The following is a 25,043-nucleotide window of genomic DNA, read 5'->3' on the forward strand; positions in this document are numbered from 1 at the left end:
TCGTGTTGGAATCGAGAAAATCGTGCCCTAACTTACTGGGTTTCGTTTTCTCGATAAATCTAAATGCACGAATCTTTTCAAGCTCAAATTTTAAATGATCCCGGGATCTTAAAAAGAGTCGCGTCCTAACTTACTGGTCGTGATCTCATTTTAAATCCGAGATGGCTAAAATATCTTTTAAATAAGCATTTTTTATTCGCGTATCGGGAGTTTGAGACATTGTATTCTAACTTACTGGATATGATTCTCTTTCTCGATTAACGTGGAATATACTTCTTTTTCCAAAACTTTAATGCTAGGATCGTATTTTTTTAATTCTTTCAAGTTCTCAATTTTCGACATCAAGACATTAGATAATCAACTAGGTACCAATTTCTGGGCGTTACGAGGGTGCTAACCCTTCCTCGTACGTAACCGACTCCCGAACCCGTTTCCTAAATTTCGTAGACCAAAACCGTTGTTTTAATAAGATCAAATTATTTATTAAAAACAACCTCTTTCCAAGGTGACCCAATCACACCCCAAAAAGGATTGGTGGCGACTCCCGTTTTTTTTCGTTTTCATCAAAACCCAAGTCGACCCCGTTTTCATCAAAAATGGTGTCAACAAAGATATTGATGGGTTACCTGAACGTTTCACATATAAGAAGAAAATCTTCATCTTTGGAGAGTGCAACACCATTAGCAAAGTACAAACCATCTAATAAAATGGAGGTGTGTTGAGTTGATGGGTCATATTTAAGAATCTGGCCATGAGGTTTTGCCTCTAGAAGATCCAGAGTCCAGTCGTGGAGTCCATATTTAGTGCTTGCTACACTAAAATAGATACTTCCATCCGATGCTTCAATCGCATCATCTGCAAACCTGATCATATTTTTTAACAACATACCAACATTAGTATATAGGTAGTGATGATGATGATGATGATGATGGATGGATGGATGTTCTCTTTTGACATTGAAGTTACCAATATTGTCTTTTAGCATAAAGAAGAACATGGTTGATTAAAAATAGGATTGGGTAGGGTTGATTTGTTTTACAATATGTTAATTGCCATGGCTGAATTCGGATTTTAAAAATTTTAAGTTATTTTAATTTGGATAAAACTGAGCTTGTTTACTTTAGATTTGGATCTATTTTGGTATAAGTTATTTTCGAGTTTGGATTAATTTTGAGTTTGAGTCATTTTAATTTGAGTCTTTGGATTTGAGATTTATTTATTTTTGTTAGATTATTACAAGGTTGGGATCATTTTTGGTAGTGTTGTACAATATGACTCAGTAATTGAACTAGTCCAACAATTTGTTTAAACACAAAAAATTAAAATTAAAATTAAAAGTGGAAAATAATAGATTAATCAACATTAGGATTACTTAATAGATTAACCAGCAGCATATACCACATGTTTCTAGATTTTTTTAAAATAATCTTGTTATAAGTTTCGATCATATCCGTTCTTTTTTAGAAAATATGTCAATACTACCCATAACCCCTATCCAATCCATAAATAAGAAGATAATGCGTTTCAGCTAGAGGAGCTCATGGGCCGGGCCAGTTTCAGGTCGAGCCCAAAAAAAATTCGGCACGAGTCTTAGGCCCTGGCCCGGGCCCGACCCAAAATATGGGCCTAAAATTTTCTCTAGGCCCAGCCCAAAAAATTTTCTAAGCCCGGCCCGGCTCATTTTTTAATAAACACCAAAAATTTATTTTAAAAATAAAATAATAAAAAAGTATTTTAAAATTAAAAATTAAAAAATATATATTTATTATATTCGGGCCGGGCCGGGCCGGGCTCAGGCCAAAAAAGTGGTGCCCAAGAAAACGGGCCTCATTTTTTGCCCAAACTCATATTTCGAGTCTATATTTTTACCCGAACCCTCCCATATTTTGGGCCTGACCCGGCCCATGAGCACCTCTAGTTTCAGCGCACTCGAATCCACCTCTTTCCATATTAGTAACAATTCTTATGCCAATCGAATTAAATTTTAATTGGTTTCTCGATTTCTTTTAAAAGAGTATGTCTAAAATTATGCTGATTTGAACCATTTACCTGATTTCAGAACCATCTACATGTGATGCAAGAACTGTTACACCATCATCTGTAAACTTAAGCAAACCCTGAGAAAAAGAACATAAAACATGACAGAGTTCATGCAGTAAAATATCCGCTTATGGATGGAATAATTTAATTACCTTATCGGCATCACAAACAATGAGACCGTCTCGTTTAGGTGTTGCGATTCCAAGCAAAGTATTGCTTTCAAATTTCTTCCAATCCTCCCATGAACCATTTCGATGCAATCTCCTGATCCACCCGCCACGGGTTGCCGTATACAACGCGCCGTCTTCATCCACCGCGACATCCTCCGGACCTTCCAACAACCCTTCTCCAAGTTTAATCACTTTCTACATCCAAACTCAAGCATGTACACATATAAATAACGTAGGAGGTGGTGTGTGGTTCATGATGTAATATTATTTTTTACCTGTAACTGGTTGTTTGATGGAGGAACTGAAGCTGAAGGTGATGTTAATGGTAGTTCAAGTATGTCTGGTGATATTGGTGAGAAGAAGATGATTTGAAGTGCAAAGGCTGTAAGAAGAACTAACAGAAAGACCAAACACTTTTTGAAGACAGCCATGAAACTGGAAACTGCTGTTTCAGAAATGATAATTTGTGTGTGGTTGAGAGAAACCTAAGATATATATAGCGTTTTAGAATAATTAATCTCTTTTAAAATTTTAAAAATTATGTTAAAAAATCATAAAAATTATAAATAATAGTTATAAAAAATTATAAAATTTTTTAAAATTTTTTTTAAAAATCTATAATCATTATATTTTAATGGGTCAACATTATTATTTTTTAATAAAAATTTTATAATTTTTAAATATTTTTTAAATGTTGTTATTTACCCTTATTAGTTTCAAAAGTTTATGACTTCAAATAAAAGAGTTAGGTTGAAATTAAATAAATTTGATAATGTTTTGATGGCATGAAAATTATAACAGTGTGGCATAGACATGTTAAGACACATGTGCATTTCCCAGCAATGTATATTGCTTTTCGTATAAACTTGAGTGGATTTTTACTGAAAAAATATGCGATGACATTTGGCTTGTTCCATGCATGTAAGGTCATAAGAATATATCCCCACATTATACAAGTTATACCATACGCATGCATCTATATGTGGTTATATATATTGTTATACACGATATTAACGGATGTCAAAATGAAAGGGATGGTATTCTAGTCCAGGAAATAGGAAAGGATCCCCTCAAATGAAATGCTACTTAATTATGGGTATTTCGAGTTGGGTTCTTATATATTTTTTATAGTTGTATAACATGTATAAATATTTAAATCCAGTGTTTAAGGCATATAATTAGTAGATGTAATATGATGTTTCTTAGGGTAAATTTAGATGGACGGCGCGTTTACTTATGGTTAGTGTAAAAACAGCAATGGCGGTGAAATTAGATACCGTAGCGATACTGTAGCGTGAGACAAAAAGTTGGTTTTGAATAGAATTCTTCATTGGTTGGGTTAGGTCCTAATAAAATTTTAGGTTCGGGTTCGGTTCAGTCCCAAAAATGAATCTAAATTTTTGTCAAAGTTCGACTTGGATAAAAATGTTAAAGCCTGGTCTCGATCCAGTCCGTCCGAATTAATTTTTTAAAATTTTTATTTTTTTATATAAAAAATATGATACACCAAATATGCTAAAAATATTAAAATAAATATTTCTCAATAAATTTAAAAGACTTTATATTTAAATTATATTAATATATGTACAACTTAACAAGTAAATACCTCTAAAATAGTAACAAAATTAACAACAAAACAAGTCTTATACATTATTCAAATATTAACAATAAAATAGTAAATACCGAAATGGTGGCAAAACTGTGGTAAAAAAGTTGAAAAACAGGAGCAAAACAGCAAGGGTTATTTTTTATTGCAAATTTAGACCTGGGCCCGGACCAAAAAAATTTTACCCAAGAATTGACCTATTTTCTAAAAATGTATTATTCTTTTTTTAAAATTTATTTTTTGGATTTATATTTTTATCTAAACACTTTCAATTTTTGAATAAGCCTTCGGACCGGACCGGACCGGGTCACCATACCATGAACAACTCTAGTTTTGGATGACCCTGGTAATGTGTGGCTCTGGAAATTGGAACAGGAGTATAACCCAACAATTGCGACTGCAGTAGCGCAAGTATGTGCCGTTGTGTAGTGTGAGAAAACCAGTATGACCGAAAAGGGTGAGTGGCTGGGAGAGGTATAGGTGCCATTGCAGGTCGTCGGTTGTGGCCAATTTTCGTAGAATGATGGACTTTGTGGGGTTGCTGATCTTAACTAAGCTAATTTACATTTGATCCATGGATCTTTATTTGTCGCTTTTTATTACACCCACATGACATGAATCTCTTTCACTCCCCTGCTTCACTACCTTAACAAAACAGAGTTTAGAAAGTAAAAAAAAAAAAAAACAGAATAAAAGATTAGAAGTTTTCGATGTTTCTTTTCCATAAAATGGAAATTTCAGACTCAAGTACTCAAAGCCACCAATTAAACTGATTGTTCTCAATCTGATTTAAATGTTTGGAAGGCTAAAATATTTATCATTGTATTAGTTTATAAACTCATAAAAGTTTTACCATTTTTGGGACCAAAGCCCCTGCCTCCCCTGGTGCTACCCTGTTCACAGAGGAATGCCCTCCTGTTTATATCCTACATACATTACAAGGGCAGTTGGATTTGCGGACTCTACATCGAAGCGATTACCGGATTTAAGATCGGATCGACACATCAGTTTCTGCAACAAGTTCAGGGCGACAAAACAGAGTACCCCATCTCTGCCATGGGGAGAATCATTGGTCGAAGCTTCGAATCACCGTGAGCTCGTGTTGTTGCATGGATTTAGAGGATTTAAAGGGATCGTCTCCCTTTCCAATTCAAGAGTTGTTTCTCAGCTCTTTCTAGCTGAGTTATTCTTCTCAAGTTTAAAAGGGAAAAAAATGAAAAAACAAGGGAAATCTGCATCAATGTTTTGTTTATAGATAGAGTTTAATGTTTATGGCAACTAAAGAAGTGGTTCAGGCTTCATAGGGTTCTTCTTATATCGGTTGTTGTTGAGCAAAAATCGATTGGCAGATATGTTTAATATGAGTGCTGTAGCAGAATCTAATGACACTTTCCTTTAAGCAATGAAGGGGTGATTCGGCTTGTCTTACTACAAAACAATCTTACAACATGTGAGCTTGTACGATAATGGTAGTGGCTTTCTATTTTTTGGGTCCAATTTCAGCTGAAAAATGGGTATTCGAGGAAGATGAAGACAGAAAATGAAACTGCAAGGAAAATTCCTGTAACCAATGAAAGTAACTCAAACTGTACTTAGATTCATCCCCATAATTTCTCTTTCCTTCATCTTTTACTAAAAAGGAAAAAACGAAAAGAAAAAATTAAGGTAACAATAAGACAAAAATAGAGGTACTACAAATATCGATCAAAAACCATTTTTGTTATGCAGTTACCATCCTCATTTTCCTCTCTAACCATATATTTCACTAACCCTTGTCCAATGTTCGTGAATTCGTCTAATTAAAGCAAATTTCGAGTAATTCTTGAAAGAATCTTGAATAGCTTTCACAACCTCCACACTATTTACCCGAATCAACACTTTTTCATAATTTCGACTCTGTAGAATAAACAAGCCATCATAAATTCCCTATAATTATGCATAAAAAATTGAGTACTTCTCCAAACATCTTTTAAATCCTAAGATCCATTTGCTTTCATGGTCTGGCAAGACTCCTCGCATTACTAGTTTCATATTATTATTTTATTAAAAAAACACGAAAAGACAAAAATAATCTTATATTATTTGTTACTTTAGGTTTTTGGTAATTTTCATACTGAGTTAGGATGAGTGATATCAATTCGATTGAAAATTTATTAAAATATCTTTTTTATATACAAAGTAACAAATATTAATACGATGGTGTATTTGTGCATGTTTTTTAATAAAATAATACTATAGTAGGATATAAGCCCCTGATTGAGTTGGTGTTAAAAGTCAATCGAGCACTAACTCGGAGAAATTACAAAAATGTTTGACTGAGTTGGTGTCACGAGTCAACCGGACACCAACTCGATTAGAGAAATTACGAAAATATTCATTCGTAATTAAAATAAGTTGTATTATTTGAGAGTATTTTAATCTTTTTATTTAAAAAAGACAATGAAAATTTTGCATGCGTTTGGAATTAACTTTACCACTGAACCAAAACTTTATTCTAATTGTATTATGCATACTTTATTGCCTTCATCAATTGTGGATATTGATAATTTTGTTGACAAGTCAACTCGGCACTAACTCAATATTGATTATAACATCATGATAAAAAATTACACTGCATTTAGTATTCTTAATATAATGTATTTACGCGTTTAAATTTTATTTTACTCACAATTTAATTTTTTTCATTTTAATATAGTAATAGTATATATTTTCCATGCGTCATTAAATAGTTCCAAACCATACTTGTATGTTATTTTCAAACTAACATTTGTGTTCTAAGTACGTAGTTTTCACACATATACGTGTGTGATAGATATCTAGTATTGAAAACGTTATTGATTGAGTTGATGTCACTAGTCAACTCGACACTAACTCAATATTGATAACAACGCCATGATAAACAATTGTATTGCTTTAATATTCTTAATGTGACGTATTTACATGTTTAAATTTCATTTTACTCACAATTTAATATATTTGTTTCATTTTCATATCGTACATGTTTCATATATTATTATTAATTAGTTTTAAATCATACATTTCATTATTTATTGTATGTTATTTTTAAATTAACATCTGTGTTATAAGTACATAATCTACATGTATACGCGTGTAATAGAATTTTTAACAATTTTTATGTGAGAGTAAAAGATAACCTAGTATACAATAAAGAAAATCTCTTCCTTTTTTTTTCAATCTGTCTTTATAAAAACCAACTTGCAATCGAAGTCCAAAAATCAATATTTTAATCATAGAAACTATAAATTTCCATTTTGTTTAATATCGAAATTTAAAGACACAATAAGTGTTAAAAAGAGATTGTGTATCATCAACTAGCATTAATGTCCTTTTTTTTTTTTTTTGTCTTCAAATCTTTTTGTTTCCTCCGTGAATAAGTTGAAAAGCCCAATTAGCAGCTGTTGCCGGGAAACCAGTACCGAACTACATTTTTGTCGGTTCCCCCATTGTTATTTTCCAGCCCCGACATGCATTACCTTCCATTGCTCAACCTTTTTAGCTCGATTCCATTTTGTTTTTCCTTCAAAGTTTACAGATTTTTGCTTGTTCCCAATTATTTATTGTCTCTTATATCAGCCTCCATGAAGCTTCCTCTCTTGTTTTTTCAATTCCCTTCTCTTATTATTTATCCCATGTTTTGAAACCATTGAACAAAGAAAAGAAAAACGTTTTTATGTTTCCTTCTTTTTTTTGTTTTTGAAATGGAACCCAAATTTCGTGGAATTGTTCGTTCTGTTTTTGCCTTGGTACTACTTTTCTTGTTTTACAATCACGAAAATGGCTTCAAAACACCATTTTTAGTGAAACCCAGAGTTGGGTTTTATGATCAAAGTGAAGTTATCCACAGGAGAATCATAGAAACTAATGATACCAGTGTTGAAGTCAATGACTTGGCTGCTAGAAAACCCAAAATTTGCTCAGGGTTGATTGAACACAAGGGCTATCCTAGTCAATGTGATTACTTGATTGCCCACCCTGAGTGTAGTCCTGGTGGGTTTTTCAACTACATCAAGTTCTTTTATTGTAGCTGTCAAAATGTTAGCTTCTTGGGGTTCACTGTATTGGCTATATGGTTGGTTGCCTTGTTTTACTTATTGGGTAACACAGCAGCTGATTACTTTTGTTTTTCCTTGGAAAAGCTTTCGAGTTTATTGAAAATGTCACCAACTGTTGCTGGGGTTACTTTGTTGCCATTAGGGAATGGTGCTCCTGACCTGTTTGCTAGCATTGCTGCATTTGCAAGTAAGAATTCAAGTGAGGTTGGGATTAACAGTGTGTTAGGGGTGCTGTGTTTGTCACTTGTGTTGTTGTTGGGATTATTTCTCTTTGTATAGCTGAAAAAAGGTTCAAATTGATAGGTATTCCTTTGTTAGGGACATTGGTTTCTTTTTGTTCTGTTTGATTTGGCTGTTCTTGATTTTAACTGTTGGAGAGGTCACTGTTGGGACTGCATTGTTGTTTGTTTTGCTGTATTTGATTTATGTTCTTGCTGTTGCTCTTAATGAGGTTGGTAGGATAAACATTAGGGTGTTTAAGTTGAGGTATGTTACACCATTGTTGCCTGTTAGATGGTGTAATTCATCTTCTATTGGAGATGAAGAGGGGGATCCTGTTTATGCCTCGTTGCTTGAATCTCGCTCAAAAAGTGACGTACCATGTCTCGAGAATAGGTTGCCTCATTGGATGTGGGCATCTCAGGTGGCAATCTATTCAGATGAGCTTGAAGAGGACCCAAAATCAACGTGGGGTTGGAATGATGAGGATGAGGTCGTGTTGAAAGAACGGTCTTTATTCTCTTGTTCTAAGTTTGTTTCGTTGCTGGAGTTTCCGTTGACACTTCCAAGACAGTTGACGATTCCTATGGTGGAAGAGCGATGGTCGAAGGGGTATGCCGTGGCTAGTGCTATGTTGGCGCCTATACTTCTTGCTTTCTTGTGGAACACTAAAGGCGATGATGCAACTCCATTAAGTCAGGAAATTGTGTACTTCATTGGTGTTACCTTCGGTGGCATACTCGGAGTTTCCGCATATCTATTCACCTCATCCGATCACCCGCCTCACCGGTTTTTGCTCCCATGGGTTTTGGGAGGATTTTTCATGAGCATAGTCTGGTTTTACATGATTGCAAACGAGCTTGTTGCTTTATTGGTGGGACTAGGTGTGATCTTTGGTATTAAACCTTCGATCCTCGGTCTAACCGTATTGGCATGGGGCAACTCAATGGGCGATTTGATGTCGGACATTGCACTTGCAATGAATGGCAGGGACAGTGTACAGATTGCCATGTCAGGGTGCTATGCCGGACCGATGTTCAACACGCTTGCCGGTTTGGGGATCTCATTGGTGCTCGGTGCATGGAATAAGAAACCTGCTCCATACATAGTTCCCAGAGATAGTAGCTTGTTTTGTACAATGGGGTTTCTAGCATTAGGCCTAGTTTGGTCCTTCATCATGTTGCCCCGGAACGATATGCGGCCGAACAAGACACTCGGGATCGGGCTTATAATGATCTACTTAATATTTGTCATTGTTCAGGTGAGTGCTTCCCTCGGTGTTTTATCAATAGGTTGGGATTGAAAACGTTGTGGCCTTTGCTAGTTCAGTATTGTTATTGTTGGTGTACTGTATCCCCATTTAAAGAGCAATGGTACAGGAGGATAAATTTTGGTTAGAAATCTTGTACAGCATTGGGTTTTAATAGTAATAGACTTCAACTCTGTTATAATAAAGGTTAGTAATGACGGTAGAACGATCACAAAATAATAAGAAAAAAAATAGGAACACAAAAACTTTATTTAAGGATTGAAAAATATTGTTCTAATCTGATTTAGCCCATGGATTAAAATTATATAAAAAAGAAAAATTAAAATTAGATTTTTAAAATTTATGTAGAATAAATTACACAAGGTAATTAAACGATTAGGATTAGGAAGTTTACGTTTTAGTTACTTAACTTTAAAAAGTTATAAAATGGTCATTGAATTATTCGACAATTTTCAAGTCATTGAGTTGTTAAAATTATTGTTGTATGGCCTTTTCTGTTTACACCGCTTGCACCAATCGAAAGCTTTCATTTTCCTTTTCTTCTGTAATTCAATTTTTTTTCATGAAACAACATTGAATGTCACGAATTTGCGAACTAAAATTCAAACAACTTTCTCTTCCAATTTTCAACACCGACCGTTAGACCGACTTGGATCTAATGTATATTCTTTTATTCATCAATAGGGTATTAATCCACTGTATCGATCGTTGAATCATTGCTTAGAGCTCAATAGCCAAACTTTTAAGAAAATAACTTAACAACCCACTGACCCAGTGACTTAAATGAAAACTTTTGAATAATTTAGTGATTATTTTATAAATTATTAAAGTTGAGTGACCAAAATACAAATTTATTAATAGTTTAATGACTTTTGTTGTAGCTTACCAATTTATGTATAGCTTGGAGGCGCCCTTTTGCTTTTCCCCAATTAAACCTTAACTTCGATTCCAAGCTTGGCATTTGCCAATCGTATCGTATCCCACAAAGGGCATAATGGTAAATTAAAAAACTCCATCCTTTAGAACTAATGAGTTTCACTTTCATTTCTGATCAGAATTCCCGACCAAACCAAAGCCATCAATCAAAATCTTAAAGAAAATTTTCTTTTTCTGTGTACAAAAGAAAAGATGATGCATTTGACATTATATTGGGGTAAAAATGTAACCCTCCTCGTTGATTCATGGAAAACCGATTCATGGCTGAGTTACCTCCTCACTCTACTTTCTTGTTTCCTCTTCTCTTCCTTTTACCAGTACATGGAAGACCGCCGCCTCCGTTTCCGATCCCTCTCTTCCTCCTCCACCACCGCTGTTTCTCTCCTCCCCAAATACCAACGCTCTGCTAAAATCGCGACGGCCGTGCTCTTCGGTGTCAACTCAGCAATTGGCTATCTCCTGATGTTGGCCTTAATGTCGTTCAACGGCGGCGTTTTCTTGGCCGTCGTTTCGGGACTAGTTGTTGGGTACTTGTTTTTCAGGCTTATCGACGATGAGGAACCATGGGTGGTGATCGACAACGCTTGCGCTTGTGCTTGATATAACTTCATTTTTAACCATTTTTTTTTTGCTTTGTACATTACACCCCTATTTCTTGTACCAATAATCAACGTTTCATCGGGTTCAGTAGTGGTTTGGATTGGTGATTGGGTGCGGTGTGATGTGTTTAGTTTACTTTTTGTCTCATGCTACAGTATCGTTATAGTATCTAATCTCACCGTTATAGCTGTTTTTATACTAATCACGTAAATACACCGTCCATCCAAACTCACCATTAATGAGCTTACAAAATACGAAAATTAATTATTGAATTATTCCGATAAATATAATTTTTTATTCTTTTAAATTATATCTCTTTCCTATTTGGTGTTTTTATATTAAGATTAATATACTATTTAATATTTAAATTTGACATTAATATTAAATTTAGTATTTAAATCAAATATTATTATATAATTAAATAAAAAATTTCCATTGACGTAAGAATTTTTCACGCTGCACGTTCATTGATCGATGATTAGAGATAGATAGACGATTGTTAATGTCCAACATTGATTCTATTATTAGCTCGTAATTGATGTTTTACCAAGAAAAAACCTATCATCATTGCTTTTGCTTTAATATTAGACGTACATTTGGAAATGGGCGAGGGAAATAACCATTAATCTCAAGTGCTTCCATTGGGCTGAATGGAGAGAGTGTGATGCTAAACATGAGCATATGAGACGCAAGTAGGCAGTTTCAATAGTGATGGCCCAAGCAAGGCCTTATCCTCAACTGAACTAACCAAAACTCAAAACCTATACCCATGCTTTGAATGTTATAATACTAATAGAAGAAGGTGGAAATGGGACAATGATTGCTCATTGGAGTCATCGGAGATGAAAGTCAATGTGTGTTTATTTATGGAAACAGAGCAGCAATGAATGCAAATGCTGGCATCACCCTCTCAAACCCCTCTTCCTCAATTTCTAAGACGCACCGCAAATCTCTCTTTGAATTAAATTCATTACATAGATTTGGGATAGGTAGACATGTGGGTGGTGGGGTTGTAGTACTTTGGAAAAGAGCGTGAGGTGTGAGAGTGTGGGTTATGTTATGGTTATGAAAGGGGAATGGAGACACTGACTTGTCTTCTCAAAATGTCGGTCTTTCTCCATCAATGCTTTCAGGACCCCACGTGTGGGCCTGCGCTCTTCCCCCTCCCTACTTTCCACTTCTTTCTTCTTATAACCATAAATTAATGGGTAAACTATATCAATGTCACTAAATTATTAATAAGTTTATATTTTAGTCATTTAATTTTAAAAAGATTATAAAACGATTATTAAATTATTTAAAATTTTTAATTTAAGTCCTAAAAATATACAAAAATATTTATTTAAGTCATGGGGTTGTCATGGTTTTTTTTAAAAAGTCTAATTAGCTAGCTTTAAGCTACAATTTTAAAAAATTCGAAAATTAATACCCATTAACAAATAGAATAACATTGCTTTATGAAAAAACCGAACTGTAGAAGATATGAGAAAGGAGAGCTTTTGATTTGCGCAGGTGGTGCAAACAAAGAAGACAATGCAGTAGTAACTTTAACAGTCTAATGACTTAAATGAAAACTTTTAAATAGTTCAATGACTATTTTGTAACTTTTTAAAATTGAGTGACCAAAATGCAAATTTACTAATAATTTAGTGACTTGGGATGTAAATTTACCTATTAAATTTATATTGATATTATATTTTATAAAATAATTTAAAATATATTGAAATGCATTTTTTACATAACTTTATAAAAATATATTATAATATATTGTTTAAAATATCGGACCAACTAGGAAGAAATTAAGAAATCATTTCAATGTCATAATTGAAGTTGGAGTAAAAATATTAAATAAAATTCAAAATAGTGCAAGTTCAAGTATATACATAAAAAATTAAAAAAAAAAGTTGAGAAAAAAGGTGAGTGATTTTCCACCCCTAACCATATGATAACCATATGAAAGTGAAGACAAAGGTTATAAAAATGGGCCAACAACATGGGTGAAAAGTCAGACATGAATAGTTTCACCGATAGTGATTAAGCAGGGGATCGAGATGATAAAAGAAGTACTTCAAGCTATGACTATTTGGTAGTCATCTAAGAAGCAATCCATTATCACATTATCAAGAACAGAAGCTGAATTTGTTGCTACTACAACTTGTGCTTGTCAAGCTATTTGGCTCACAAGAATCCTTGAACAACTATAACTAAAGCTAGAAAGAGCCACTATAAATTTATGTGATAACAACTCAACTATCAAGTTGTTAAAAAATCTTGTGTTGCATGAAAGAATAAAGCATATTGATGTAAAATATTACTTTCTGTGAGATCTTAGCAATGAAGGAGCAATTGAGCTACAGTAGTGCAAAAGTGAGGATCAAGTTGCTGATGTATTTACCAAGCCTCTCAAGTTGGTATCATTTGTCAAGTTCAGGAAAATACTTGGCCTTAGACATCAAGTAGTAAGTATGTACTAAACTGAAAGCACACTTCCATGTTGAGGGATTATTGAGATGTTTTTGGTAAATAAATCATCCCTAAAAATTAGGGATTACCAAATATGGTTGAGGTTTTTTTTCATATTTAATTTTGCTATTTTTAACTTTGAGCTTACTAATTTTAGCTATTGTAAAGCTATAAAAGGTTAGAACCATTTGGAGTTATTCATCAATTCAACAAAATCTTCTCTCATTTGAGTTAAAAGCTCGTTTTTCTCTATTTCTCTACTTGTAAGTGCAACATAACACTTACCAATTTCGTGACCTCACCGTTGTACAAAGACTAGATCGCTCTCCCACTAAACTTTCCCATCAAAAGCTTAACTTTGCAACTCTTAAGAGATTAAACTATTAATCTCTCAGTTACTTTCGATTCCCTTTAACCTAGGCAAAACTTAAGTAGTATATAAAACTTAAATTTATATACTACTTAAGTTTTACAATCTAGTCACTTTTTCTTATAAAGTAAAGCTAAAAATCAACATATGATGATAATTCTATAAGAGTCGTGATGTAATCCAAAGTCTTTAACTATAGAAAGTAACTTTACTTGTCCGCAAAAAACCAATCTATAAGTTTTCAATTTCAACTCAATTGGTGATCATGTTTTAAGCGTCACTCATCCAATATCATAAAAAGTAAATAACCCAATACTTTTAGTCTAAAATCTATCAACTCTTCAAAAAGATAAATATAATAAGGGATAAATACCAAAACCATATATGAACTATGGTTTAATGTGCAATCGTATATCCAATTCTTGTAAATTGTTAACACAAATATTGATATTTCATTTTATGTTTATATAGCGCATGCATAAATAATTATATTTATCCAATATAAAAATAAATTAAAGTATTTATTTCTTTAAATATGCATGATTAAATCAAAATTAAAGTTTCAAGTATACATGTGAACCACAATTAGAGTTTCACGTGTATAATTGCACGGAATTAAAGTTCATGTATACAACTGTACATTAAATCAAAATTCATGTATAATTTTGAGATTTATCCCATATAATAATAAAATAGTCCATGAAATTATAACCATTGTTTCCACTATAGAAACAAATACAAAAGGAACCTTACCTTTAAATGTCTTAAACATTTTAATTAGTGAGTTTTAGTTTGAGTGTGACAAATTTATGTAAAACTTTGAAATTTATCCTATATAATATTGTAATAATACTATAACGTGGGACAAAAAGAAAAATAAAAGTAAACAGCTATGGATGTAATTCGATTATCATAACATTAACCCAATTTTTTTGGTTAAGGAAAAATGTAATAATTGGTGTACAAATACTGGGAGACAAAGGGAAATTGGCACCCTCACCTCTTTGCTTGTCTCCCAACACAAATCCCTCAAGCATTGAAAACCAACCCTTGATTTTGGGACAAAAGTAATCATTTCGTTTTACATTATCAAATAAAAAATAAATTCAAGGAATAAATCCATTTGATATTGACCTTTGTATTAGGGGTGCTCATGGGCTGGGCGGCCCGGCCCGGCCTGACGGCTCACCCGAAATATGAGAGGATTTGGGTAAAAATATAAGCCCGAAATATGGGCTTGAGCAAAAAAACGAGGCCCAATTAAAAATGGACCGGGCCTTGGGCACCACTTTTTTTGGCCCGGGCCCGGCCCGGCCCGAATATAATAATTTTTTTTTATTTTTTTATTTTAAAATACTTTTTTTAATTTTTTTTTAATTTTAATTTTTTTAAAATACTTTTTTTAATTTTTTTAAATTTTAAAATATTTTTAAAATACTTTTTTTAATTTTTGTTTTAATTTTTAAAATAAATTTTTGGTATTTATTTAAAAAACGGGCCGGGCCGGGCCCGAGCCGAGCTTATGATTTTTTTCCCGGGCCAGGCCTGGGCAAAATTCTAGGCCCATATTTCGGGCCGGGCCGGGCCCGGGCCTAGGACCCGGGCCAAAATTTTTTTCTGGGCCCAGCTCGAACCCGGCCTGGCTCGGGCCATGAGCACCTCTACTTTCTATACAAAGTTAAAAAAGAAAAAGATTGGTAGCTAGGTCTAAAATTAAGGGAGAGCATTTGATGTTTTCGAGTATAGAGGTTTTTATATTATAAATTAAATTGTATTTTATTTTTTTTATTATATTAAATCAAATAATGAACTGGTCATTTGTGTTAAAAATTTCATTCATTTTTACTGTTGAAAATAAATGTGACTTGCAGTGTACCTCATGCTGATATATAGGGACCAGTTGATAACAATAAAAATGGATGGAATTTTTAACAAAAGGATCGGTTTACATTTTTTTTAGTAAATGGACTAAAATGCAATCCAACCCTTAATATAAGGGCGTTTGTGTTACTTCTACCATGGTTTAGTTTTTTTTTTTATTAAATTGATATTAATCTACAAAAACCATTGCACTCCCCTGCTGAAAAACCCAAAGTGTTGCAGTTGACTTTGATGAAGCTTTTGCATTGAATCAAAAATGGTGGAAAATGGGGGGTGGCATGGGGATTGGATACGTGATCTTTAGCAGTGCAGGTAGCAGAGTCTGAGAAAGGGAGAAGAATAGTGAAAAGCAGTAGGTTTGAAAATGAAATGAAAAGAAGAAAGAGGGGAGGGGGGATGATTATTCATTCAATCATGTACTGAACTGCAACATGCAAAAATCAACTTGATTAATAGTCCCTGTAGTATCAGTATTGGGGCCTCTCATCTTCCCCCTATCATTTGAAATTTTAGTGGTGGTTTCACACCAATCTTTTAAAACAATCCGATGGTAAATCCATATATTTATATAATGTAAGGCTCGAAATTAAAATATTAAAGTTTATAGACTTTAATTTTACCATTAAACTAAATCTTTATCCACAAATACCTTAAAAGAATATTTGATGTATAGATTAAGAGTTATAAAGATTAAAATCACGGAAGTTAAGTGAGATGACAAATGTTTCTCCTATAGAGGGTTTGATCTTTTCTCTGAGTATGGAACAGCTTTAAAACTCGTGACTAGCTCTTCTTTCTGTACTTAAAAGTTAATCTCTTTTTTTTTTATGAATTCAGTGTCACTACTTTTCAAGTTTAAAAGTGCAAATTCGATTACTAATGTTGTTAAAATTTTTGTGTTAAATTCATGTCTATTACAATTTTTTTTTGTTACATAGCTACAGAGTGAATTTATTATTATTTTAGTCTGTCACACCAATTTAAATCCGAATAGTAAAGAGACTAAATTCCTAAAAGTAAAAAATTAATGTTCAAATCTAATATCTCAAAACTATAAGCAAGAGTTCTTGTATTTTACAATTATCAAATTATAAGCGTGAAGAGTGGTGCGAGATTTATCTGAAGATCTCGTTACAATGAAATTTTGTGAGAACCCTTTTGAGTTAAAATGGAAAGGGAGAAAAAGAAATTTTCAATCCACCATTAATCATGTCACGTAGAATTTGCATTGAAAAACATGAATTTAACTTTTAATCAAATCAACTGATTTAAACACGAGAGAAATTTATTTAACAGACTCTAAGTCACCATCACAATTTCTTAATTTCTGACATGACTTGATCAGATAACTACAATCTTCTAATTTCTACCTTTTAATCATAACCGTTAATTTAAAAAGGGTACACCGAAATCCTTGACATAACCAGTAAGATTTTGAGAAATTTACTACTAAAAAAGGACACACAGATTATAGATCCGAAAAGAAAACTAGATTTTTTTATTCTTCTTCTTCTTCTTCAAACAAACAATGAATAAATTTTTATTTAGAAATAATAATTGTTCTCTCCAATAATTTGCCCTTATCAGGACCCTGTAGACTTGATAGCAAATATCCCATTGCAAAAATCCAAACAAAAAGGAAAAAAGAAAAGAAAATTTTGAGGTACACTGAAAATTTAGATAAATCAGGAAATGGAAAAAGAAAGTGCTTCAATTTTTAATTATGGAACCAAATGAGTAAACTCAAACTCAGAATCGTATACATATAATTGTACCAAAATTAAATATTTGGAATTTTACCTTAGATCCATCGCTATCTTACTTTTTTTGTTTCTTTCATGTTTGAACAGTCAAATTTTTTTATTTTTTTTACCTTTTCTTTTTTCGATTTTCAATAGTCACGTTAGTTCCGATTATTAAACATCGAAACCCGAAGCAAATACTTTATTTAAAAAATATCAAACTCGTTATCATTCGACTTGGATGATGAATTACTCGAATTTCTTTCAAGCTTTTTTACCTCCAATGTATAGGAGTGGAGCATGGTGTATCGTTCATGAAATTATCTAGGTTGAAATTTTTCTATTCAAACTCAGATTCAACTCTAGCTATTACTAGAAATTCATTCCTCCAAAAACTACTTGGACTCGATTGAATATTATTACAAAAGGATGAACTCGATTCAAAATAAAAGTTTTAATAAATGGAAAATTTAGAAAAATTACGTTAGAAAATATGGAGAATGGAGGAAAATAAAGGGAGAAGTATAAGAGAATGGAAAAAAATATGGGAACCAATTGTATAATTTAACCTAAAATTATTGTTTGAAATGACGATTCAATGTGCCACGTCAGCTTACCACTACAACATTAACGGATATTAATGGCTGAATGACTAAAATGTAACATTTCGAACATAAGTGATTAAAATGTAAACTGAGGTAAACAAAAGTGACTATTTTAGAGATTTAACCAAAAATGAAAATAAGGTTGTAAGTGTCTCTCTTTCCTACGCAGACGTCACGTGCGATCTGAGGTACAACATCGTGCTTTTCGCTTCTCTGCCTTCTGCAAATTCTGCAACCTCAGTTCCCCCACCCACCCATTCACTCATTCACAGAGACGACACCCCTCTTATACCCTTCCAAACTCCCCAATTTTATCATCTGAACCACTGTTTCCCACTCTCTCGATAAAACCCACTGTTAAAAAAAATTACAAATCTTATTACCTCTTCAAAACTATTATTTACACACACTCTCTCTCTGGGAATTACATAGAAGAAAAAAATACTGAAACTTTAAGCTCTTAAAAATGGGTTCGTACAAAAAGTTGCAGCCTTTCCCACAGCCGTCTTTACCATTATTCTTATTCTCATTATTACCATGCACAAAGGTTATTATTATGGTTACTGTGTTTCTCAATCTTTCTTCATCTTCTAATAATAATAATAATGTTTCCCTTTTTACTTTCATTTTTCATTTTAATCTCTTCTTCTTACCTACCAATGCTGCAAATTTTGCATTCATTTTCTTTCTTGTACAACCCACCCTTTCTTTTTTCAGCTTCTGGTTAATCGTTTAAGCTCTGGGTCGTAATTATCCTTGTCAGACACGTTTAATTACTGCCTCTGCCACTGTCATTCACAGTTCACACTCCAAAAAAAAAAAAAAACCCACTTTCTTTCTCACACCTAACATTTACTTGCCGTTTCTTCTTTGTCTCTTTATTAAAGACTGTTTTGGGGTTTCCTTTGTTTACTTACTATTTCTGGTTACTGCACTGCTTCTTGCTTTTGTGGAAGGAAAGTGCTGATTTTGTGTTAAAAAAAAAAACGAAGTCCTTTTTTTTCATTTTCCGGCTGTGACCGGAGACATTGATGGCTGCCAGGTCCGGTGGTTCTTCTTCTTCGTCGGTCCCGACTCTGCCTCCACCATGTCCGAGATCCCCACCGGAGTATCCTGATTTGTATGGGAAACGAAGGGAAGCAGCTAAGACTCAGATGCTTGAAAGAGAAATTAGTTTCCTTGAGGTTTGTTTTTAATCTTAGTTCTAAATTGATTACTAATAGACCATTCATGCATAAATTGCTTAAAGGTTACGTTTTTCTTTAATGGATTAGGATAAAAAGTTCATCTTGAAATGTTCTTGTTAGTGTAAATTGAAACATCAATCAGACACATATTCGGATATGGATATGTGAGCATGATCGAGAAAAACTTAAAAAATTTTGAACATGCCCGTATTGAAAAGAACATGTTTTTGCTCATTAAACACTTAACAATATTTATGCATTTGGGGTAAATCTTTGGGATCACCTAAACATGTTATTTTCTATTAATCAACCTATGAATTTAGAGGTTTATGTTCTGAAAAGAAAAGGGTTTAAACATACATCGTTACCGATGATCTGATCGAAAAATCGGCTTGGATTTGTCAATACTACACGAGGCTTGTGTTCGAATTCTAAACTGTTGCTGACGGTCATGTTTCGAGCAGGAAGAGTTAAAATCGGTAGAGGGTCTTCAACCGGCTTCGAGATTCTGCAAAGAGTATGTTAAGCTTTGCAATTACCTTGAATAGCTTGCTAGCTATAGTTCATTTATAGATAAATGTGTTTTTTTTTCTTTTCAGGGTTACAGATTTTGTGATGGCCAACTCTGATCCTTTAATACCTACGTAAGAACTAAAAACGTCGTTAATTTTCACTGATTTTCATGTAATATGAGCCCTTATGATTTATATTTTTGTTCCGTGAAGCAGAAGCCGGAAGAATCGGAAGTCATGTCGATTCTGGAAGTGGCTTTGGTACCAATTTCTTGTGCTTTTGTATTTGTTATGTATAAATCTAGTTTCATTTCTATATGTGTTGGCTACTGCGGGCTCCGGGCTAACTGGTTTTATGAGTTTTGATCTTTGTTTTGCTATTTGTTCTGTTTCGTAACATGGATTCTGTTCGTTTGCAGTGGGATTCCTTGCTTTAACTTATCGTGGATCTGTTGTTGCTGTTATTCGGCATGCTCTTGCCATCTGAAATGCCTGCAGTGTTGTGATTGCGATTTATGTAACTGCAGCTCATGCATTTGCAGCTTATGTAAATGCAGGTGCTGCAGTTGCGGCTCATCGGAACACAGTTCGTGCAAATGCAGCTCGTGTGACCTGCCTTCATGTAAATGCAGCTCGTGCAATTGCACTTCATGTAAATGCAGCTCATGCAACTGCAATCCGTGTAAATGCAGCTCGTGCGACTGCAATCCGTGTAAATGCAGCTCGTGCGACTGCAATCCGTGTAAATGCAGCTCGTGTGACTGTAGTTCATGTAAATGCAGCTCATGTGACTGTAGTTCATGTAAATGCAGCAGTTTATGTGACTGCAGTTCATGTAAATGCAGCAGTTTATGCGACTGCAGTTCTTGTAAATGCAGCTCATGCAACTGCAGTTCATGTAAATGCAGCAGTTTATGCGACTGCAGTTCATGTAAATGCAGCTTGTGTGACTGCAAATCATGTTTAAGCTGCTGCACGATCCCTAAATGGCGATGTAAATGCAGCTCATGCAACCCGTGTCACTGCAATCCATGTTTAAGCTGCTGCTCAATTCTGAAATGGCGGTGTTGCTCGTTTCCTAAACCCGGTTGCTGCAAAAAGATCTCGTGTAGCCGGAACTGTTGCATTTTTCAATTCCCCTCGTGCACAGGTTGCTTTTGCTGCAAATGGAAATGTTCATGTCCAAAAGTAACCCGTTGCTGCAGTTATACAAAAACCAGTTGTAATCCTTGCTGCCTATTTTTCTAATATATTTCTGCATTTTATAATTCATCTACAAACTTTAGTGCCACAATTTGTTCAACTTTTAAAAAAAAAAAAAACCCAGATTTAAGCATAGAATTGCAGGAGTGTTAGCGTTGTTTTTATCAAAGAACACATGCACCAAATCTACCATTTACGATCACGATGTTAGCTGACAGTGAAAAGAGCAGGTGGACCTTAATTTTCAGGTCCCAAAATTCAAACCAGTGGACCTACAAACTGACATGAATTCATCATGGATGGAGAAAATAGATGAAAACAATTGAATTTGCTACAGGATTCTGCCATATTTTTCTTCAAAAATCTCAAACCAAATGATGCGGTTGAGATGTCATTTCCATCAGTTCTTAAAAAGAAACCCAGAACCCCAGTATGCACAGATCCATGTTATCATTCATTTTTCTATGATGATGATCATCATCAAAGTTTCAAAGATACCTGAGATTTGACTGTGACATATGCTTGAAGAAAAAAAACATTGAAACTATTTGAAAAAGAAAAAGAGAGGAAAAAGATCTGCTAGGGGTCCATCTGTCCCCCCTTTTCTTTTTTTCCTTGTATTGTGTGCTATTTTGTCGAATCCGCCTATAAAAAAGACCTTGAAGTGTACTTTGTCAATGGAGGGGCTCCATTTGAAAGGCATCTGTGTAGCCAACAAGGTGATCATTTTTATACCATCATTAACTTAAATCCAAATGTAAATAAATATTACAAACCACAAAATGAAAAAGGTTTCCGCCATGGATGAGGGTCCCTTTTTGCACCAGATTTCTTGTCCCGTGTGAGGTTCATTGAGGGAAAAGAATACCCAGAATTATATATAAACTGTGGGACACTCTCACATCAATGACCATGAGAAGGAAACTGGGCTTTTAACTTGGTTTTGAGCATTGCCCCATACTATTGAACCAAATTCAGGTTTAGCCATTGGGCTTGTTCCTCTTTTAGCTACAAAGGTGACTGTGTATCTCTTCTTTTCACCCACGGATCTAAAGATGAGTGTCTTGGGCCTAACTGAGATCCCTACTGTCGATGGTCCATTTACTGTGACTTTGTATATGGACCTTGCAGGGCCTACGTTTGTTAATTCACGAGTGTATCGAACAACCCTTTTGCCCCCAAACAAGACTGAAAACGATGGGTAATTGAGTTCACCAGGGTCCTTGAATTTCGTCGAACATGTAATGTTGGGGCGTTTCACTATGGTCTTGACATGGTCGACGGTGTAGCCGAGTGAGCACAAGAATGTGATGTATTCTTCGGTCGAGATGTCGTATACTAGGCCTGGTGAAAGAGCTTTTTGGGGATCGACGTGGCCAGCCCCATGTGCCCATGGGTTTGACAACGATCCGTCCGCCGCATCCCTAAGAGTCGAGTTGGTGTTGTCTTGGGTGTAGGCAGTGGTCATTAGAGCCGATTTGATTGCACTTGGGCTCCATTCTGGATGAGCAGCCTTGATCAACGCTGCTAGCCCACTGATATGTGGACATGACATTGATGTACCTACGCATATTTAAACCAATGGTTGTGTTATGAAATGTGCTCTGCTAGACATAAAGACAAGCAGATGATGCGCGTGGTGAAAGGAGGTGATGTCACACAAATAACAATGAATATAGCCGTTATGGAAGTACCTGACATGATGTTGAACATGGTCTTCCTCGAGTCCTTGGCCAAACCAGTGGGACCAATAGCCTCTGACCAAGCAGCTAATATGTTGACACCAGGTCCAATCACGTCCGGTTTCAAGATCTGTGGCGTCACCATATTGGGTCCCCGGGAACTAAACGCTGCAACAACCGGTGATGGTTTGATATCCAAAACCGTACCACCGAAGACAAGCGCGGCTGTTGGATTGGGTTCAGACCGTGCGTATTCTCTGATCAAATCACCGACTTTCCTCCCAACCGCCACGGCTGGTAACAAGTGACTGTCAGCCACCAGCTCCTCACCGCTAGCCTCGGTGTTCGCTAATATCATCCCGACGCCGCCTGCGTCGCGCACGACGGCTCCTTTTTCAACTCGGGCGGTTGTTCCTCTATCGCAAAGCACTACCTTCCCACGTACCAAAGCCGGATCGAGCGAACCGGTCAAACATAAATTACTACCGGAGCTGTTACCTTTGCTGTAAACCAAACCAACCGGATTTTTCCCCATTCCTCGACCGCTGTAAAGCGAGACGCCGTTATAACGGATTTTATTTCCTAAAACGGCGTAAGCGGGGAAATCTCGATCTAACGTCCCGGCGCCAACCGTCATAATCCACGGCGCCACGTTGGCAAGAGTGGCCTTAGTGGGCCCGCTGTTACCTGCTGAACAAGAGACGAAAATGCCCTTCTCCATCGCCGTGAATGCTCCAATGGCGATGGTGTCACGGAAATACGGCGCCGATCCGCCACCGAGTGACAACGAGAGGACGTCCACGCCGTCTTCGATTGCGCGTTCCATACCGGCCAGAATGTCGGATCCGAAACAACCCGTTTCCCAACAAACCTTGTAGGCGGCGACGCGGGCGTGGGTCGCCATCCCACGAGCCGTTCCGCTAGCGTATCCGAGGAGACTAGCGTTTGCCACGTGAGATCCGGCGGCGGTGCTAGCAGTGTGTGTACCGTGACCATCTTTATCACGCGGGGACTGGATCTCTCCCGGTTTTTTGTAAATCCCACCACCGCCTGATGCCATACGGTAACCTTTCGAAAAGCTTCGAGCTCCAATGAGTTTCCTGTTGCAAAACTTGGGATTAAAATCAGGAGCCGATTCACACTCACCACGCCACTTAGCAGGAACCTCCGGCATACCGGAATCATCAAAACTCTTAGATTCCGGCCAAACACCGGTATCTAACACCCCAATAATCACATCCCGAGAAGCTTGTTCGAGTTGCTGGGTATTATGACCAGCCCATAGGCCAGACTCAGCATCAAGGCCTAAAAACTGTGGGGTACGAGTAGTGTGAAGATTATAAACAGTATCTTCATAAACACCCAGAACCGAATCTGATTTGCTAAGAGCTTCAGCTTGTTCGGGATCAAGTGAAGCAGCGAAGCCATTAAATGCAGCATTATATGAATAAAGAAGAGACTCAGCTGGGGTGGCGGTGAGTGACTGTAAGCTGGAACTGTACCAATCATTGTGGGTTTCAAAAGAAAGTGGCTTGTCTTGATGTTTCATGTGAACAATGTAGGTTTTTTTGGCGGTGACTGTGAGACAAAGTAGGAAGAAGAAGAAGGTAGAAGATGCCATGGCAGCCATGGCTGTAGATGTAAGGATTATTAGTACTTATTAATGAACTTAGTTCAGTATACTTACAAAAACTGGAAGAAGAAGACTCTGAGAAAAGGATAGAAGTAAAAACATTAGACTGATGTCGGATTTATAACGCACTTATGTTTCTAATTGGGCTTGTTCTTTTGCTTTATTTACTTCAATGCCATCCGTAGATATGTAAATCTGAAGTATTGATTTATACTAATTATATAGCTTTTTATTTTTATTAATTTTTTATTACTAATATATTTTCGTATTCATGAATATAATCCAAATATAAATATATGTTTACCTTGTATTGTAATTTAGTCACTTATGTTTGAAATATTACATTTTTGTCATTTACATTATCGTTCTGTTACGAAATAATCAGTCTATCGTTAAGCTCTGTAACCTCCCTAACAACAATCCTACCAATTAGGATGAGAATAGTTTTTCCAGTCAAAATAGAAAAAAAACTAAAAAAAAAGAGACGAATGATTTTTCTTTTTTCTAGTTTAATGTGTAATTAATTTAAAATTTTTAATTAATTAAAAAATATTATCGTTCCAGTTGGACATCCAATTTAGCATTTAAAACCCATTTGGGCTGCCACGTAGGATTGCCATTAGGGAGGTAACGGAGCTTAACGGCATAATAATCACTTCGTAACAAAACGATAATGTAAGTAACTAAAATGTAACATTTCAAACATAAGTGACTAAAATATAATCTGAGATAAATAAAAATGACTATTTTTATAATTTACCCAAAAGTTTAATATATTATAGAATTTACAATTTTGAAGAGGCTAGCCTTCTATAACGGTCCATAATGTTAAGCGTGACAGATATTTGTCG

The 25,043-nt window shown here is 35.1% G+C and overlaps 4 protein-coding genes, 1 long non-coding RNA gene and 1 pseudogene across 5 annotated transcripts; 3 read left to right on the forward strand and 3 right to left on the reverse strand.

Moving 5' to 3' along the window:
* Positions 1-179: 179 nt before the first annotated feature.
* LOC121225188 (protein STRICTOSIDINE SYNTHASE-LIKE 4) lies at positions 180-3,044 on the reverse strand. The gene is made up of 4 exons (XM_041109378.1): positions 2,486-3,044; positions 2,193-2,405; positions 2,050-2,117; positions 180-863 (listed from the first exon to the last, which is right to left on the reverse strand). The coding sequence occupies exons 1-4, from the start codon at positions 2,639-2,641 to the stop codon at positions 623-625; spliced, it is 678 nt and encodes a 225-aa protein (XP_040965312.1). The 5' UTR covers positions 2,642-3,044; the 3' UTR covers positions 180-622.
* A 690-nt stretch (positions 3,045-3,734) lies between these two features.
* Positions 3,735-5,397, reverse strand: LOC121225190 (uncharacterized). The gene is made up of 2 exons (XR_005923112.1): positions 4,670-5,397; positions 3,735-4,461 (listed from the first exon to the last, which is right to left on the reverse strand). It is a non-coding gene; the product is annotated as an uncharacterized lncRNA (long non-coding RNA).
* Positions 5,398-7,216: 1,819 nt separating this feature from the next.
* Positions 7,217-9,414, forward strand: LOC107943928 (cation/calcium exchanger 4-like; annotated as a pseudogene).
* A 922-nt stretch (positions 9,415-10,336) lies between these two features.
* On the forward strand, positions 10,337-11,082 carry LOC107943929 (copper transporter 5). The gene has a single exon (XM_016877743.2). The coding sequence runs from the start codon at positions 10,507-10,509 to the stop codon at positions 10,912-10,914; it is 408 nt and encodes a 135-aa protein (XP_016733232.1). The 5' UTR covers positions 10,337-10,506; the 3' UTR covers positions 10,915-11,082.
* Positions 11,083-18,145: 7,063 nt separating this feature from the next.
* On the forward strand, positions 18,146-20,946 carry LOC107943931 (guanine nucleotide-binding protein subunit gamma 3). The gene is made up of 5 exons (XM_016877746.2): positions 18,146-19,159; positions 19,627-19,679; positions 19,762-19,806; positions 19,891-19,935; positions 20,094-20,946. Exons 1-5 carry the CDS (start codon positions 19,007-19,009, stop codon positions 20,920-20,922), a joined length of 1,125 nt encoding a protein of 374 aa, XP_016733235.1. The 5' UTR covers positions 18,146-19,006; the 3' UTR covers positions 20,923-20,946.
* A 639-nt stretch (positions 20,947-21,585) lies between these two features.
* LOC107943930 (subtilisin-like protease SBT1.8) lies at positions 21,586-24,402 on the reverse strand. Its single transcript, XM_041109379.1, has 2 exons — positions 22,572-24,402; positions 21,586-22,440 (listed from the first exon to the last, which is right to left on the reverse strand). Exons 1-2 carry the CDS (start codon positions 24,187-24,189, stop codon positions 21,776-21,778), a joined length of 2,283 nt encoding a protein of 760 aa, XP_040965313.1. The 5' UTR covers positions 24,190-24,402; the 3' UTR covers positions 21,586-21,775.
* Between the last annotated feature and the right edge of the window lie 641 nt (positions 24,403-25,043).

Source organism: Gossypium hirsutum, chromosome D13 (genome assembly GCF_007990345.1).
Source record: "Gossypium hirsutum isolate 1008001.06 chromosome D13, Gossypium_hirsutum_v2.1, whole genome shotgun sequence".
In the NCBI taxonomy this organism is placed as follows: Eukaryota; Viridiplantae; Streptophyta; class Magnoliopsida; order Malvales; family Malvaceae; genus Gossypium; species Gossypium hirsutum.

What these genes read in the sequence shown, in the direction of transcription:
- LOC121225188 (XM_041109378.1), bottom strand. Translation starts at nt 2,641, where the DNA reads ATGGCTGTCTTCAAAAAGTGTTTGGTCTTTCTGTTAGTTCTTCTTACA. An exon ending in CATCAAACAACCAGTTACAG is followed by an intron (nt 2,406 to 2,485) that starts GTAAAAAATAAT and finishes GTTTGGATGTAG; the next exon opens with AAAGTGATTAAACTTGGAGA. An exon ending in TTGTTTGTGATGCCGATAAG is followed by an intron (nt 2,118 to 2,192) that starts GTAATTAAATTA and finishes TCTTTTTCTCAG; the next exon opens with GGTTTGCTTAAGTTTACAGA.
- LOC107943929 (XM_016877743.2), top strand. Translation starts at nt 10,507, where the DNA reads ATGATGCATTTGACATTATATTGGGGTAAAAATGTAACCCTCCTCGTT.
- LOC107943931 (XM_016877746.2), top strand. Translation starts at nt 19,007, where the DNA reads ATGGCTGCCAGGTCCGGTGGTTCTTCTTCTTCGTCGGTCCCGACTCTG. An exon ending in GCTTCGAGATTCTGCAAAGA is followed by an intron (nt 19,680 to 19,761) that starts GTATGTTAAGCT and finishes TTTTCTTTTCAG; the next exon opens with GGTTACAGATTTTGTGATGG. An exon ending in TCTGATCCTTTAATACCTAC is followed by an intron (nt 19,807 to 19,890) that starts GTAAGAACTAAA and finishes TCCGTGAAGCAG; the next exon opens with AAGCCGGAAGAATCGGAAGT.
- LOC107943930 (XM_041109379.1), bottom strand. Translation starts at nt 24,189, where the DNA reads ATGGCTGCCATGGCATCTTCTACCTTCTTCTTCTTCCTACTTTGTCTC. An exon ending in CATGTTCAACATCATGTCAG is followed by an intron (nt 22,441 to 22,571) that starts GTACTTCCATAA and finishes AAATATGCGTAG; the next exon opens with GTACATCAATGTCATGTCCA.